This window comes from Geotrypetes seraphini, chromosome 2 (genome assembly GCF_902459505.1).
Source record: "Geotrypetes seraphini chromosome 2, aGeoSer1.1, whole genome shotgun sequence".
Taxonomy (NCBI): Eukaryota; Metazoa; Chordata; class Amphibia; order Gymnophiona; family Dermophiidae; genus Geotrypetes; species Geotrypetes seraphini.
In genome coordinates, this window is record NC_047085.1 from 354,758,160 (window position 1) to 354,774,456 (window position 16,297).

The 16,297-nt window shown below is 41.3% G+C and overlaps 1 protein-coding gene across 1 annotated transcript; it reads left to right on the top strand.

The window, feature by feature from the left end:
* Nucleotides 1-6,789: 6,789 nt before the first annotated feature.
* LOC117354895 (C-C chemokine receptor type 4-like) lies at nucleotides 6,790-7,842 on the top strand. The gene has a single exon (XM_033932850.1). It carries the CDS (start codon nucleotides 6,790-6,792, stop codon nucleotides 7,840-7,842), a length of 1,053 nt encoding a protein of 350 aa, XP_033788741.1.
* Nucleotides 7,843-16,297: the final 8,455 nt, after the last annotated feature.

The window sequence follows — 16,297 nt, forward strand, 5'->3', positions numbered from 1 at the left end:
CGCTGTCTGTCTGGTTTTATTTTTCTTTCTCTCTCTCTCCTTGGCTGGTGTCTGTCTGGTTTGTTTTTTTTCTTTCTCTCTCTCTCCTTGGATATTGTCTGTCTGTTTGTCTTTCTTTCTGTCTGTCTCTCTCCCTGGCCCCCTGTCTTTCTTTCTTACTAGTGTTTAAGCCCGTTACACTAACGGGTGCAAGAGTAGATGTCTGTCTGTCTGGTTTTTTTTCTTTGTCTCTCTCTCCTTGGATGCTGTCTGTTCTTATGTTCTCTCTCCCTGGCCCCCTGCCTGCCTGTATTTCTCTGTCTCTTTGTGGCCCCCTTCTGTCTTCCCTCCCCCCCAGAGCAAAGCATGATCGCTGTCTGCCCCCTAGTACACTCCTCCCCCCAAAGCAGCTCCCTTTCCCTCTCCCCCTCCACTTCCCTGAGCAGTAGCAGAATTAGCAGTAGCAGAATTTTTAACAGCATGGTAATTTATACTTTGTAGCACCCGCTCGACACCCTCCTGCCATTCCTCTAGCTTATAGGAGACAAACCGCCACCGCCCGACACCCTCCTGCCATTCCTGTGCGCCAGATAACAAACCGCCACCACACGACACACTCCTGCCGTTTCTCTGCATCAGCTAACAAACTGCCACCATCGTTGAGATAGCTGCACACGACGGAAGCCGGTGCACGTGCCTGAAGATGTCAGAAGCCGGCACACCCGTCTGAAGATATTGGAAGCCAGGGCGCATGCGGCAAGCTGCTGCACGCGCCCCAAATAGAATACGGCCACTGACCAGAAATCACGGCAGCAGGGATCATGCCGTTTTAACAGCTATGCTTTTATTAGATTAGATTATTATACCCACAAGAGAAAACATTTTTAGTTTCGTAGCCACATACCTAGTAGGAGGATCTCAAGATAACAGAAAATGTCTGCTGATAATGCAATCATTTTGTTTCCTGGTAGATTTAAATCAATACACCACATTCATTTTAAATGCTATGATATATTAATAGCTAATAATTGGCTTTAATCTAAATCAAATTATGTCCCTTTGGAACAAGCTGTCTGATCATTTGAGATTATGTCCTGATCATTACAGTTTTAGGAAAGTGCTAAAAACTAAACTGTTTGTTGATGCTTATTTTTAGAACTACTTCTGTACAAGTTATTTCATTTCTTTTGGAACATAGTTAGTAAGGTAGGATATCCCAGGTTGTATTTTGTTATTTGTTAAGATACAGTATATAGAGCTATTGCTCCAGGATAATATAAATGATTCGTCAATTCTAAGACTTATGTATATTTGTTGTATGGAAACTGCTGAGATCCCAAGCGGTATATAAATTTTTAAAATAAATAAATAAAATGGCATAAAACTAGGTTAGGTTTGGTGCCATCGACTTGTGTTGGAGTCCTAGCGGCTTGATAATATCAAGTTTTCATGGCAGAATACAGAAGTAGATTGCCGGGCCTTTCTTCCACACAGTATAACTTTGCAAGCAGACATGGCCATTGAGCTTATTGTGGCAAGGGATCTCCCTTTTACCGGGCCACACATCTCCCCAAACATCGCTGGCAGGAGGGATGCCCAATCCCTCCTGCCTGGCACCCATGTACCATTGGGGGTGGCCTAAGGGATTTGGCCAATCGAAATCTTAGGCCACACCCAGTGCATCCCAGAATGCACTGCAAATTAGGCCTAAGATTCCGGTTGCCAGAGGGGCCTTAAGCGCCTGGGCCAATCAGAGCCAAAGCCCCTCCCCTTCACCGGGAAGGGGCAGGCCCACCATTCTTGAGAAGGTGAGCCAGCTGGCTGGAGGCAGGAAGGATGCCTCTGGCCGGCCAATGATTTAAGGTAGGGGAGGTTGGGGGGGGGGCTGGGGGGTCCTGTGGGGAGGGGTGGGAGCGTTCCAGCAGGAGGAATTGGGCATGTACGGGGGGTTGGGGGGGTTCTGGCAGGAGATATTGGGCATCCCTCCTGCCGGTGATGTACGGGAGGGTTCGCGGGTGCCAGGCAGGAGGGACTGGGCATCCCTCCTGTCATGCGATGTATGAGGGGGGTCTGGCAGGAGGGATTGGGCATCCATCCTGCCAATAGTCTTCGAGGCAAGGGATTCAACTTCTGCATTATATAAAATTGGTCCATTTGCAAATGAAAAAGATGAGCAACCAGACTGTATATCCCTTTGTTCTTCTTTATTGAATTGTAAAGGAGCAGCTTCCTAATGGTATAAACGCTTATAAATGATAACATTGACAACCAATTATTTGTAAATGCCCTTTTCTAAACATTGATTCCTCTTGACTCCTGATATTCTGATATTCTGTATGTACCGTAATTGCTTGTATAGGCCTTTTCTGGCATCGATTTTCCTGCTGCTGATTTTTGAGAATTTGTATACTTATATTTATGTGTTTTTATTTTGTTTTATAAACTTATGTATGTAATATCATGTAAACCGTTGAGGTTTTAAACGGTATAGAAATTTAAAAAATAAATAAATAAAAAAGTATTTGGGAATATGATATGGGTATGAAGTTAGGTGAAATACAATGGAAAGTGATTTGGTTATCAGTTGTATCTTCACTACGCTCAGCTAGTATAATACAATCTATTTTTTTTTCTTATGCATAAAGCTAACCAGTTGCTGCTGAAATTGTCTAAAATAGATGACAAACAGAAGAATGTTTGCTGGTCTTGTAAGCTGGAAGATAGAACTATATCTGTGTTATCTGCTATATCAGAACCTTTATCTTTTCAAATAGTTATCCTACGGGCACTTGGTATGGATACGCCCAGTTACTGAAAAACCTAATAATGATAACTATTAAACCAATACTATTGAACTGGAAAGATTTTTCAAAATTGGATGACAGCAACTGGTGGAATATGGTGCATTGATATGTTAAATATAAACAAAAATATTTGCAGTTAAGTGGGGAAATTTAAGAAAATTAGGGAATCTTTACATAAATGTTTGTGCGATGTTTGTGTTATGTTATGAGAGAAGTCATTGTTGAGTAGATTTGGGTGTATCAGCTTCTGAGGGAAAAATTTAAATCGCTTTTAAAATGTTCAAGAGATGCCTAGGAGTGGGAGCTCAGCAGTTACATGTCCATGCAGCTGTGTCTCCAAGTTCCGGAATCTGTTTGTGTTATCTGCTATAATAATTCCCTTAACGCGCATGCTCACTTCAATTTTCATGGCTCCATGCGTCTGTAGCTCTGTGGCCAGCAGAATGTTAAAGGATGTGGTATGTGCACACATTCGAGGCTGACATCGGGGAGATAAGGAGACGGCGGTGACCGAGCTATGGAGCTAGGGGAGGGAAGAACACAACCACTGACGCTCCCTGGTCGCATGGCCTTCTCCTCTGTCTCCACTTTCCCCTCTGGTTCAGAGCACTGTTGCAGCTCGCAGGAACTGCGCTCTCTGCCTGCCTGGCGGCAAACCAACACCCCTTACCTCTGAATTTGTTTGTTGGGCGGGTCGAGGATAAGCATTTATTTATTTGCGCTGGAGGCTGGTGGCACTGCCACGGGGGCGGAAGGGAGAGAAAGAGACAGAAATATAGACAGCAGCCAAGGAGAGAGAGAAAGAGACAGAAATACTGACAGACACAGACAGTGGTCAAGGAAAGAGAGAGAGAGAGAGAAAGAAAGAGACAGAAAGACACACAGACAGCGGCCAAGGGGAGAGAGAGACATACAGACAGACAGCAGCCGAGAGAGAGAGAGAAAGAAACAGAAAGACACACAGACAGCAGCCAAGGAGAGAAAGAGACAGAAAGACACACAGACACACAGACAGCAGCCAAGGAGAGAGAGACAGAAAGACACACAGACAGCGGCCAAGGAGAGAGACAGAAAGACACATAGACAGCAGCCAAGGAGAGAGAGAGAGAGACAGAAAGACAGAAAGACACACAGACAGCTGCCAAGGAGTGAGAGAGAGAAAGAGACAGACAGACAGCAGCCAAGGAGAGAGAGAGAGACAGAAAGACAGACAGCGGCCAAGGAAAGAAAGAGACAGAAAGACAGACAGCCAGCAGCCAAGGAGAGAGAGAGAGAGACAGACAGAAAGACAGACAGACAGCAGCCAAGGAGAGAGAGAGACAGACAGAAAGAAAATCAGACAGCGGCCAAGGAGAGAGAGAGACAGAAAGAAAGTCAGACAGACACATCTATTCTAGAACCCGTTAATGTAACGGGCTTAAAGACTAGTGTTAAATAGTATGGTATTATTGCAGCATCCCAGGACTAATTCATTACATTGGTATTGTTTTGTTTTGCATTGTTCTCCACTTTGGATGTTCAGGGAGATTTTGCCGATGACTGAACAGGTGGTTTGCCTCTTGAAAAGATTCACTGAAATCTTTGTGGATATATTTGGAGGCTGATGGTGCAGGAGAGATTTAAATTGCAAATATCTTGAGCTGATGTGCTACAGTGGTTGGTTGTACTAGCTCTTGTGCTGTAGATAAGGGATGAATAGTTTGAAACTGTGGTGTTCACCTTATGTCTGTGGACAGAATCTGGGAGCATGCTCTGTTTTGATCCTGAAGAATTGAATTTGGCTGTGAACAAAGCCCCCCAAAATGCTTGCCTGTTTACTTTGCAAAAAAACCAACCGGATAGCATCCAGGACTCCTTTGCAGCGAGGTGTGTGAATTAAAACCATTGAATGTTGAATGATGGCCTCAGACTGACGGGCCAAGGTCAATACCGAAAAGTATTTGGGGGGGGCAATTCTACAAAAGAACACCTAGAATTACCCACCACTTGTATCTGATTAAAAGAGTCAAGACCTTCAGTCAATCTTTGGTCTTTAAACTCTCTCAACTTTGGAATGATCTCCCCTTTTTGAAAAGGAGTTCCAGTTCATTTCAATTTTTCCATAAATCTTTATCATTTGTAAATCATTCCCTGTTTAATTGCTGTAAAACGAGTTGAGCCTTCTCAGAATGATGACTCGGTATACAAAGTTAAGCTTTAGTTTAGTTTATAGCTTTTAAAACATTTTTTTTATCCTTTTTATAATGAGATCATTTTTTCTTTCTCAAACCTGTTCCTACCTGTATTATCCTTATATGTTTTTCTATCTTATAATAATTGCATTTCTTCCTGATTTTCCCTTCATGTTCCTATTTGTATTCCCATATTTGTAATTTATGTATTATGTACTTAGGGCCTGTTTTACAAAGCCGCGCTAGCGGCTGCTACGCGGTAACAGCCCCGAAGCCCGTAGAGATTTAAAGGGCTTCAGGGCTGTTGCCGCACGGCTTTGTAAAATAGGCCCTTACTGTGTTAACCTATTTTTTATATACTTGTGCTTCGCCTAGAAATTTATTGATAGGCAATTATATCAAATTTTAATAACACTTGAAACTTGTGTCATTGATGTCACTAGTCACTGAAGGCAGCTCTCTGGGTGTGTAGCATGATAGGATTAATTTTGCTAGATTTAAGAAACTATTGCTTAAACTCTACTCTGAAAGAATCTGCCCCCCACCATCTGCCTTCAGAGCATTGAATACCTGAAACAAAAGAAGTTAAGTGCCCAATCGGTGGCTAACAAAAGAGGTTGGGTTGGTGCAGAAGAGTTAACTGAAAACGAAAACTGTGGAGATGGTGATGTTCAAGATGCAGGCTTTATTTAAAAATATACAAATTCATAATCCACCCAAAATATATCTAGGTCAGGGGTCTCAAAGTCCCTCCTTGAAGGCCGCAATCCAGTCGGGTTTTCAGGATTTCCCCAATGAATATGCATGAGATCTATGTGCATGCACTGCTTTCAATGCATATTCTTTGGGGAAAATCCTGAAAACCCGACTGGATTGTGGCCCTCAAGGAGGGACTTTGAGATCCCTGATCTAGAGTTAACTACCTCTGTTCCTCAAGAACAGTATTTGCCCCCAATATATTGTGAATGCACCTCTATTTCCCTTACTGGATTCCGGCCCTCGAGGACCGGAGTTGCCCACCCCTGGTCTAGGGCAGTGGTCCTCAACCCTGTCCTGGAAGCCAATCGTGGTTTCAGGCTAGCCCTAATGAATATGCATGGTGCAGATTTGCATGCCTGTTACTTCCATTATATGCAAATCTCTCTCATGCATATTCATTAGGGCTAGCCTGAAAACCCAATTCGCCTGGTGGTCCTCCAGGACAGGGTTGGGGACCACTGGTCTAGGGCGTAACAATAGAAAATGAATGGGCCTCGGCGCATTTGCCGTAGCAGACTCGCTACCGCAGCTTTGTAAAAAGGGCCCTATGTCAACATTGCATGCATACATTTATGAGCTCATTTTCAAAGCACTTAGACCAGGGGTGGGCAACTCCGGTCCTCGAGGGCCGGAATCCAGTCGGGTTTTCAGGATTTCCCCAATGAATATGCATTGAAAGCAGTGCATGCAAATAAATCTCATGAATATTCATTGGGGAAATCCTGAAAACCCGACTTGGTTCCGGCCCTCGAGGACTGGAGTTGCCCACTCCTGACTTATACACATAAAATAATATAGGTTTCTAAGGTAGTCCATGTGTCCAAGTCTTTGAAAATGAGCCCCGTATTCTATTATACCCAGAACTGTTTTATTTATTTATTCAATTTTCTATACCGTTCTCCCAGGGGAGCTCAGAATGGTTTACATGAATTTTATTCAGGTACTTGAGCATTTTTCCCTCTCTGTCCTGGCAGGCTCACAATCTATCTAATGTTATTTAAGAAATGAGATGCAAACACTAATCTGCAATCTTGTCGAATTTTGTACCCCTAGGTTGACGCAGGGGGGTTCTTAAAATGAATTGGACAGAAGCAGCGAGCACCTCTGATATGGCATACAACGACAATTATGACAGTTTCCCAACCCCTTGCAGTAAAGAAGGCATCAAGAACTTCGGGAAACAGTTCCTGCCAAGCCTTTATTTGCTTGTGTTCATGTTTGGCCTGCTGGGGAATTCTTTAGTGATCTGGGTCTTGGTCCAAAAGGAAAGACTGAAAAATATGACAGATGTTTACCTGTTAAATCTCGCAATATCAGATTTGATGTTTGGCTTTTTCCTTCCCTTCTGGGCTTATGACGCAGCTGACCAGTGGGTTTTCGGTAAGGGGTTGTGCAAAATCATTTCTGGGGCCTCTCTGGTTGGCTTTTATAGTGGCATATTGTTCATAATGCTCATGAGCATAGACAGATACCTAGCAATTGTTCATGTCGTATTTGCTATGAAAGCAAGGACTGTTACATATGGCACTATCACAAGCATTGTTGTCTGGGCACTGGCCGTTTTGGCGTCAACCCCAGAGATGGTATTTAACGAATTGCAAATTGATCAAAACCACATAACTTGCCAGCCAAATTATTCCAGCTATTCCAAAACCTGGAAACTCATCCACAGTTTGGAAATCAGCATTTTGGGGCTACTGATCCCATTTGCGGTGATGGTTTTCTCTTATTCAATGATCATCAAGGTTTTGCTTAGATGCAAGAATGAAAAGAGGAAAAAGGCAATCAGGTTGATCTTTACTGTGATAGTTGTGTTTTTTATTTCCTGGGCACCGTACAATATCGTGTTGTTCCTACAGCTACTTTACGAACTGGATATTTTCAATAGCTGCACTATCAGCAAAGAATTGGACTATTCGATGCAGTTGACAGAAGCCATAGCATTGATTCATTGCTGCCTCAATCCAATTATCTATGTCTTACTGGGTGAAAAGTTTAGGAAGCACCTAAGAGTCCTGTTTTACAAATGTGGCTTGTGTGCAATCTTCTGCAATCATTGTGGATTTCTGCATCAGTCTGTGTCGGATTCCATCAGCTCCTCTCCCTCAGTCAACCAGAGAGCCTCGTGAACACTCTGAGCCCCTGTGACATACAATCACAGTTCTGACATAAGGGCAGCTCTTCACAGCATCATTCACCTGGGTTTTCCGTCTTGTGCTAAGCTTATGTGCCTGTCCCTCTGTGGAAGGGTCATTCTCTGCCTTAATAAAAACACTGTCAGTGGCTTCCCTTCCCTCCCTTCCTTCTGGAAGGATAGTTGTCGATGTTGTTTGTATGGACAAATGCAGTGCATTTTTTTTCTAGCATAAAAGATGCTGGTACTCAAATACAAGGCCATTCTTCAGGAGTGGAGTGATCACTAAGGGACCCACTCACATTAGCTGGGCCCCCTGCAAACAGCCACAAAATCCATGAAAAGGCAGTCCCAAGTGTGCAGAACCTGAGCTCGTTTATTAATACTTGGGGAACACGGGTCATTTTATCAAGCAATTGAAAAGGTGCCAATACTTAGCACCCCTGAGCACCCCCTCTCTCAAGAAAAGCCCTGGACAAATAAGGCAAGAGACCTTGAGACAACTCAAAAAGCTAGACTAAAATGTGTTACTCTGTGGCTAGACAAGGAAGATCCCATAGAACATTCTCTTCTGTTGCTTGTTTTTGTCAGCAAATAGATGCTAACAGACGGACTTGAGACACTTCCTGCATTTATAACTCACTATGGACCAGGGCTGCCCAAGTCTGGTCCTCGAGATCTACTGGCAGGCCAGGTTTTCAGGATATCCACAATGAATATGCATGAGAGAGAGATTTGCATACCAAGAAGTCAGTGCAGGCAAATCTCTCTCATGCATATTCATTGTGGATATCCTGAAAACCTGGCCTGCCAGTAGATCTCAAGGACCGGACTTGGGCAGCCCTGCCATGGACATTTTGCAAATCTTTCTTTCATGTTTATAACTGTAAAAGCTCTGTTTCCAAGGCTGATTTTTCTATCTTTCAGCCAGGCTACATGACAATTAACATGTTGGGGGTAATTTTCTAAACATTTTCATTTTCTAAATCCTTTTTCACCCACAGAAGAAATCTTGTATATAATTAGCCCAGGAGTTAAGGACAATTCTATAATCTTGTGTGCATAAATGTCTAGAATGTGCGTTATTAAATGTGTTATGTGTGCACTTACCTGTGAAAGTGCCATAAGGGTGCTTGACTTCTCTTCTGCAAATTCCGGCCTAACCTTTATAGTCCATATTAGTTAGGGGTTGTACACATGAGTGGAGGAGGAGCAAGACATGGGTAAAGCTCCAGTAACATGCGTATGGTTTGTGCAACCGTGGGCATCTAAATGTTACGTGCATCAACACCAGGTTACACTAGGATTCTACCGCATGTCCTCCGGGTGGCTAAGTGGAAGCACCTAGGTGGAGAATTATCCTCAAAGTAGATGTGAAGAATGTTCGCACCTAGTTTTACATGTCATGAGAATAAACATGTTCAAGGGAGGAGTATGAGGGTAAAACATGAACAGAGTTCTGAAGTACACACATTATAAAATATGGACATACATTTACATCTGTACAGGAAGTGATGTAAACATATGTGATTGCATTTACCCACTATTATTGCAGTTTGTGGGCTGTTATATAGAGATACATAAACACATGAGTGTCTTTATCAAATAGCCCCCAAAACACCTACTTAGACCTCCTACCTAGATGTCTTTTCATATCTTTCAGGATAACATGCAGTCTTTTTCTCTAATTCATGCATGTAAAAGGCCTCTTATAAAAATAAGTCAAACCTAAAGTATGTGGTCTGCAAATAAGTACATATATGTAGAGTAGGTATGCTCAGGGTAGGAGTTTAAATGGAACAGGGGCAGCAGGCTATTTTGTAAAGACACAAGTTGTTTAGGAAAATACCTATTTTATAAGGGGCACCTAGATTTAGGTGCTAGGAAAGTGTCTTATTTGAAGCCTGTTCTATAAAGAAAGGTAGGTACCTACTTTTCATTATAGAGTTTTAGCACAACTAGCAGAAAATGTGCCTACAGTCAAACATGATCAACCAGAGACAGTAGTATGGTTGGGTAGGAGGCGTCTGGGACAGTGGCACCCCCTACCCCGTGCCTTCCTCTCTGCCCCTTCCACACACACCCACCCTCCACTCTTTCCCTGCCCCATTCACAGTTTCTCCAGCCTGCTGCTCACGCTGGCATTGGCGATGTCACTTCCTGGCCCCGTGACATGGAAGTGATGTCAGAGGGGCCAGGCCAGCATGAGCAGCAGGCTGGAGAAGTTGCTCGTGCTGGCGAAGATTTAAAGAGGTATCGGGAGGCGAGGGAGGGAGCAACCATGGTGGGGAGGGCAGAGAGGTCCCAGCGCCCCCATTATGATGGTGCCACTGCCATAGAGCTGGTAGTACCTGCTTGTACCTACATTGCACAGAACCGTGCATAAATTATAAGATTTTATAATCCATCCCCCAATATTCAGTACTATTTAACCAGTCAACACTAGCTACTGATCGCTTAAATAGCATTTAAACAGCTAACCACAAATATGTAGTAGGAGACAGCCAAATATTTGTGGTTAGTGTATAGTGGCTAACCAGCTATATCGTAGGATATAGCCAGTTAATACTGATATTCAGCGTTGGGTTTAATGGTTAAAAAAGGCTGCTTAAATAGCAGGCTTATCTTTAACCACTAGGAACTTAACCAGTTAGTGCTGAATATCAGTTTAATTGGTTAAGTTCCAGCAACCAGAAATGAAACCATAAATGCAAAGCCAATCACCGTATATGGTGCGACATTGAATTTCCAGGTTCAGAGTAGAGAATGACACGGGGACAGGTTTGTCTCCGTCCCCACAGGAACTCAATTTCCCCATCCTGTCCCCTTGAGTTTTGTCGCTGTCCCTACCCTATTCCTGTAAGCTCTGGCTTAACCGCCCAAGCCTCGAACACTTATGATTTTAAAGTGTTTGAGGATTGTGCAGATAAGGACAGAGCTTGCAGGAATGGGGCAGGGACAAGAAAAGAACTCGCCGGGACAGGAAAACGAGTTCCCGCAGGGACAGGGAATAATTTGTGCCCGTGTCATTCTCTAATTCAGAGTTAACAGCGGCTGCCCACCACTGACTGAATATGAACCCCTAAATGTGTAAGAAAGGCTGCACCCAAACTCTGCCTATGTGAACGCCCACCCACAAAGTATGTACACTTGTAGAATATCACTAAGGGGTATAGTTATCAATGTGGGTTACCAATAACATGTTACATTACCACTAACTCATGCTAGTTTGCTACAGGTCATTTTATGCAAGGAAACCTAGTTACTAATAACCTGGGTTGACAGTAAAATAACGTCTTAACAGTATTCCATGTTGATAACTACATGCCCTTAGATAAAACTGCTCATTTACATGTATGTGTTCACATACGAGTGGGTGTTGAAAAGTTCTCAACCCAACCAAGAAGAAAATGACATGGATGTGGTTCAATCAATGATCTGAAACAATGTCAAAAACATAGAATTTCATTTCTGCAAATTGGCACTTAACAAAATAAGATAACATTCTTTTCAGCTACAGTGGCAAAATAACATTGTTTTTTTGAGGGCATACAAGGGGCCACTGAAAAGTTCTCAGCCCAACTAACAAAGTTGGGGCTGTCTCCATCAAGGGCTATACACTTAGGACCAGATTCTCAATGCAGCAGTAGCCTTAATTGGTTTAATTGGGTTTAAGTGGCACGATAATTGGTTGCGCCAACCCAATTAAAAATTTGTTAAAATGAAAGTCCCGACTACACGACCCACCTGACCGGCGCCTTGGTCCATGGTTCCTACCAGTATCAAAGGCCAGAAATAAGCATGGTTAAGGGTGGTGCCGGCCTTCAGAATCACTAAGCAACACTTGCTGTGAAGGACCCTAGGCACCGGAAATGTAGGCCTATGAAACTCTGGCCTATATTTCCGGCACCTAGGGTCCTTGCTAGGTGCCGATATGCCCGATTCTATACACTGCCTGTCAGTGATTGACAAGTGTCAGGCACCTGTTTGCTAAGTGCTTGCATCATATATAGAAACATGGCCTCAGTCTAATAATTTCCACTTTTCTCGTTCCGTATTTTTCTGACAGAATGAAAAAAGTGGAAAAATCACAGGACTAAGTATATAGCCCTCGATGGAGACTGCCCCATCTTTGTTGGTTGGGCTGCAAACTTTTCAGCAGCCCTTCGTAGTTGAGGCAAATTTGTGATCTACATACATAAGTTATACAATACGCATATATACGCAATCTGATACACGTACACCTTCTTCAGAGCAGATATAAATTTGTATAAGACCATCTATATGCACTACTTCTGAGAGTTATTTGATAAAACTCATAGCTGTTCATGTTATGTTTATTACATAGATGCCATTTTGGACATTTTACTTAGGTGTCCTGATATGAAATTAACCCTGAAACAACCAGCATTGGTAAATTTTATGCAGAGCGTAGGAACTGAAGCAATCTTGGATTTTATGCAAAAACACTGAGAAACATTGAATACTTGTACCCTTAAAAGGATACCAAATTAACCAAAAATAAAATTTCTATATCTAGAATTTATAAACACCCCAAGAATAGAAACCCTACCTATAATTTTGACCAAGCTGGTGACTACAGGATACCAAGAGGGAAGTGAGTGGCTAGAATGCCCTTCTAATGGAGGTGGTTAGGATAAAAAAAAGAGTATCAGAATGGCATGGGATGAATACAGAGGATCTCTATCTGGCAGGAGAATGGGATCAAAAGAAAACTGAAGGCATAGCATGGAGCTGCAGGTACAATTCTAAAGCAAGGCTCAGAGGAGGTAATTTGCGTGTTCTGCACAGAGCAGCAGGTATGACTCTAGCCACCTCGCTGGCCAGACTAGATGGACCAGGCTGGATTTTATCTGCAGCTTATTGCTATGTTCATATTTCACTCTTAGTAATCACAGCTTACCCTACACCTATTATTTGCTTAATGTGTGAAGTACTCAGACCCGCAATCATAACTGTTCAGTGTAAAACCAAACTGAGGTTGCCGTTGGGACCACCATTGTCTTCACTGTCCCGACCGCCACGTAAACACTAAAAAATTACTCTTAATATAAATATAGTGGTGGTTGGGACAGTGGAGGCAATGATGGTCCCAATGGCAACCTCAGTTTAGTTTTAAACTGAACAGTTATGGTTGCGGATCTGAGCACTTCACATATGAAGCAAATATGTAGGGTTAGCTGAGATTAATAAGAGTGATTCATACAGTTTCAAAACTGATGTATCTTCCTATGTGTGCATATTTGAATGTAAAAATGTGATACTGCATGTCTAGTGATATGTTAAACTCTTAATTTATGCAGGCATTGCATATTGACTTGTATATTGAATGATACTCAAATATATGTTTTGTAAAATTTTGTTGTTCTAAAACATGGATCACTTTTGGAGACTGAAGCCAAAATAAAACATTTTCTTTGCAGTAAGAAACTAGTACTTAAAAAAAAAACAAAAAAAACTCTACTCTGTATTTGAAAAATCATAAATCTTCTGTCTCCCCTTCCCCTGATTTTAAATAATGGATAAATATCTGCTAAAACACCTCTGATGAACCTGGATAAACACACAAAAAAACACCATTTCCTGTGGTACTTTCTCACCCCTCCCATGGCTTGTTTTGTATCCCCCTCAAACGTTGCATCTTTTCTGCACTTGCAACTCCTAGTAGCATAAGTATGCCTATTTGCTTGCACTGGAAGAAGTGCTCATCAATACTACCTGAGGGGCACAACTACAAATAAATACTGATTTTTTTTGTAGCCTTAAACAACACCTAATTAACTGGAAAATAAACACCTAAATTTAGAATTTACAATCACCTTAGAAACTCTAGCTATAAACTTAGACCAGATAACTGACTAACCCCTCCCCCCTCCCTTTTACAAAACCATGAAAGCGTTTTTTTACTGCTGTCTGGCATGCTGAATGCTCTGCGCTGTCCCCGACGCTCATAGGAACTCTATGAGCATTGGAGCAGCGCACCAGCCAGCGCTAAAAATCGCTTTTACGGTTTTGTAAAAGGGGGGTAAAACAAATACCAGCCTAACTTATATAGTGTGTATTAGCAAGGGGAGGAGAAGTTTACAATACATGTGGATGGAGTATGGGCAGATGGGACTCCCAATAACATGCATAACTTAGTAAACTGCATGCATCCTTACCACATTGTCTAAAGTGGTACAACAATAATGTTTACATAATATTGTAACAAAAAATATAGGGACCCTTTTACTAAAAAGAATTATGAAATGGACTTAGGTGAATTTTAACACAGGACTTTCCCATGTGCAAAGCCTATTTTTAATGCGGGCCAAGGTACTATATAAAAATAAAACAAAAGACAAAGAAAATAAGGTAATATTTTTTTTTATTGGACTAATGTATGATGAGCTTTTTTTAATAGAGCATACGAGTAAAGCACATTAGCAAGTACAATAAAGATAATGGCAATTCAGCCTTCATAAGATCACTAAAAGCTTCACCTTTCACAAATAAGCAAGGATGGTGCAGAGCTTGGCTGCCGAGAGGAATGGACATGTGATCTGTTGCTCCTCCCTTCCTGCATTATTGAAAGCTCTCATACTTAAGATTTTTCCCTCTCTGAGGTGAAATCTTATATCAACTGGAAGAATAACAGTATGGCATCCAGAAAACAGACAAAATTGGAGACTGCCTTTGCAGCTACGGGTGGAGAAGCCCCTGTAATCACTACATTGATACTTAAACATATGCACTCCTCTATATACCCCCAAAACCTTTTTTTACTGGCATATAAGTGGCTCCTGCAGCCATAAGAGCTATTAGGGTGGTAGATAAGTGGGTCTTGGGGATTCTGGAGGTGGTTTTAGGGCTCACCGTGACCTATAAGGGAGCTATAGTGAGGAGAAGACATGGCACCCTTTTTGTGAAGTTCACAACAATGCCCTGTAAGGTACCCCACTATTTAGGTGCCATGCCTGGGTGTTCAGTCCATCATTTTGCAGACTCCTCCCACATCCAACAGGACTTGTTCTAGGCGCTTTTGACTTGGACGAAAAGTTGGACAAAAATGTGGTATAAAGATAGACAATTTAGCGGCTTGGATGATCAGATCAGCAGGACGTATAATTAAATGATTTTCGAAATGGAAAAAAAATTGGAAGAATTTTTCAAAAATGTGTCCTAAGCTATTTTTTACTTTGGACGACTTGCAACTTGGACGAAAACAGACTTAGATGTTCCTTTCGATTATGCCCCTCTATATATATGTACAAGATATCTAAATGAAGGCCACAGGATTGTTCTGGGATTGGATTATTAGCTCATAAAATATGCAGTGAAGTCATATTGCAGTGTTTTCATATTGAATAGTGATAATTAATTAAGGGGAAATAGAATGACATAATAGGGTGTGATAGTAAATTGAATTAATTTTATTGTTCATCTTGCTTCTTCACTGGGTATTAGTATGGGAATGTAATATTGATTTTAAGGTTAAGAATGAATTTGGATTTGGGTTTGATGTAATTTAAAATTTTCAATTGAATTCATGAAATCTGCATTTATTCTTCATATATACATTTTTTAAATTATGTATATTGAACATATTTTAAGATGTATTAACTATTCAATAAATTATTTGTGGATCGGATATATGAAATGTTTATATATTTATTACATACAAATATGAAAATATATGAAATATCTTTAATATATTTAGGTATTAAGATGCTGTTTCATAGTGTACTTCAATTAATGAAATGGCTGTATGGCAAGTCCTTAATAACCAAGATAATCAAGTTTGCAATAAATAGTTAATAGTAGTATATTACTGGGGAGTCTCAGAACTGCCACCCTGACTTTCAAATATCAGTGCAGCAGCACTCGTCACTGTTCTCATCCAGTTTTATGACAAACTATTTATAGAACTTGTTTTTATATTATATAATTTAATTTTACTTTAATTTCATACTTTAAATCCTATCTTCTTGTTCAATTCATTCACTTCTCTTCTTGCATTGCTTTGCAATTCAATTCATCTTTTTCAAATAAAAGTACTATACTTTAATTATAAGTGCTTATTTCATTCCTGATATCTCCAAATAGCAATATTTATAGACTTAACTTAATCATGTTGTTGCACTGCCCCCACCAACGCGTTTCTATTCTTCATCAGGATGGGACTAGTGCCACAACAACAACCTGAGCTCAAGAGCTCTGCTTATCCCGCAACCATTTTAGAACTTTCAATATGTTAAATAGAAGATTGATTAAATTGGTAAAATCCTTAATTCCTGGAATTTCTTAATTTTCCACACACATCCAGATAGGGAGGGAAAGGGAAGGGGAGGGTGTAGGGTAATTTATTTGTTTTAATATTTGTTCAAATACAAGTGCTGTTAATTGTTGTATCTGTATGCACTTTTTGTAAGTCTTGAAAATTAATAAAG

What these genes read in the sequence shown, in the direction of transcription:
- LOC117354895 (XM_033932850.1), top strand. Translation starts at nt 6,790, where the DNA reads ATGAATTGGACAGAAGCAGCGAGCACCTCTGATATGGCATACAACGAC.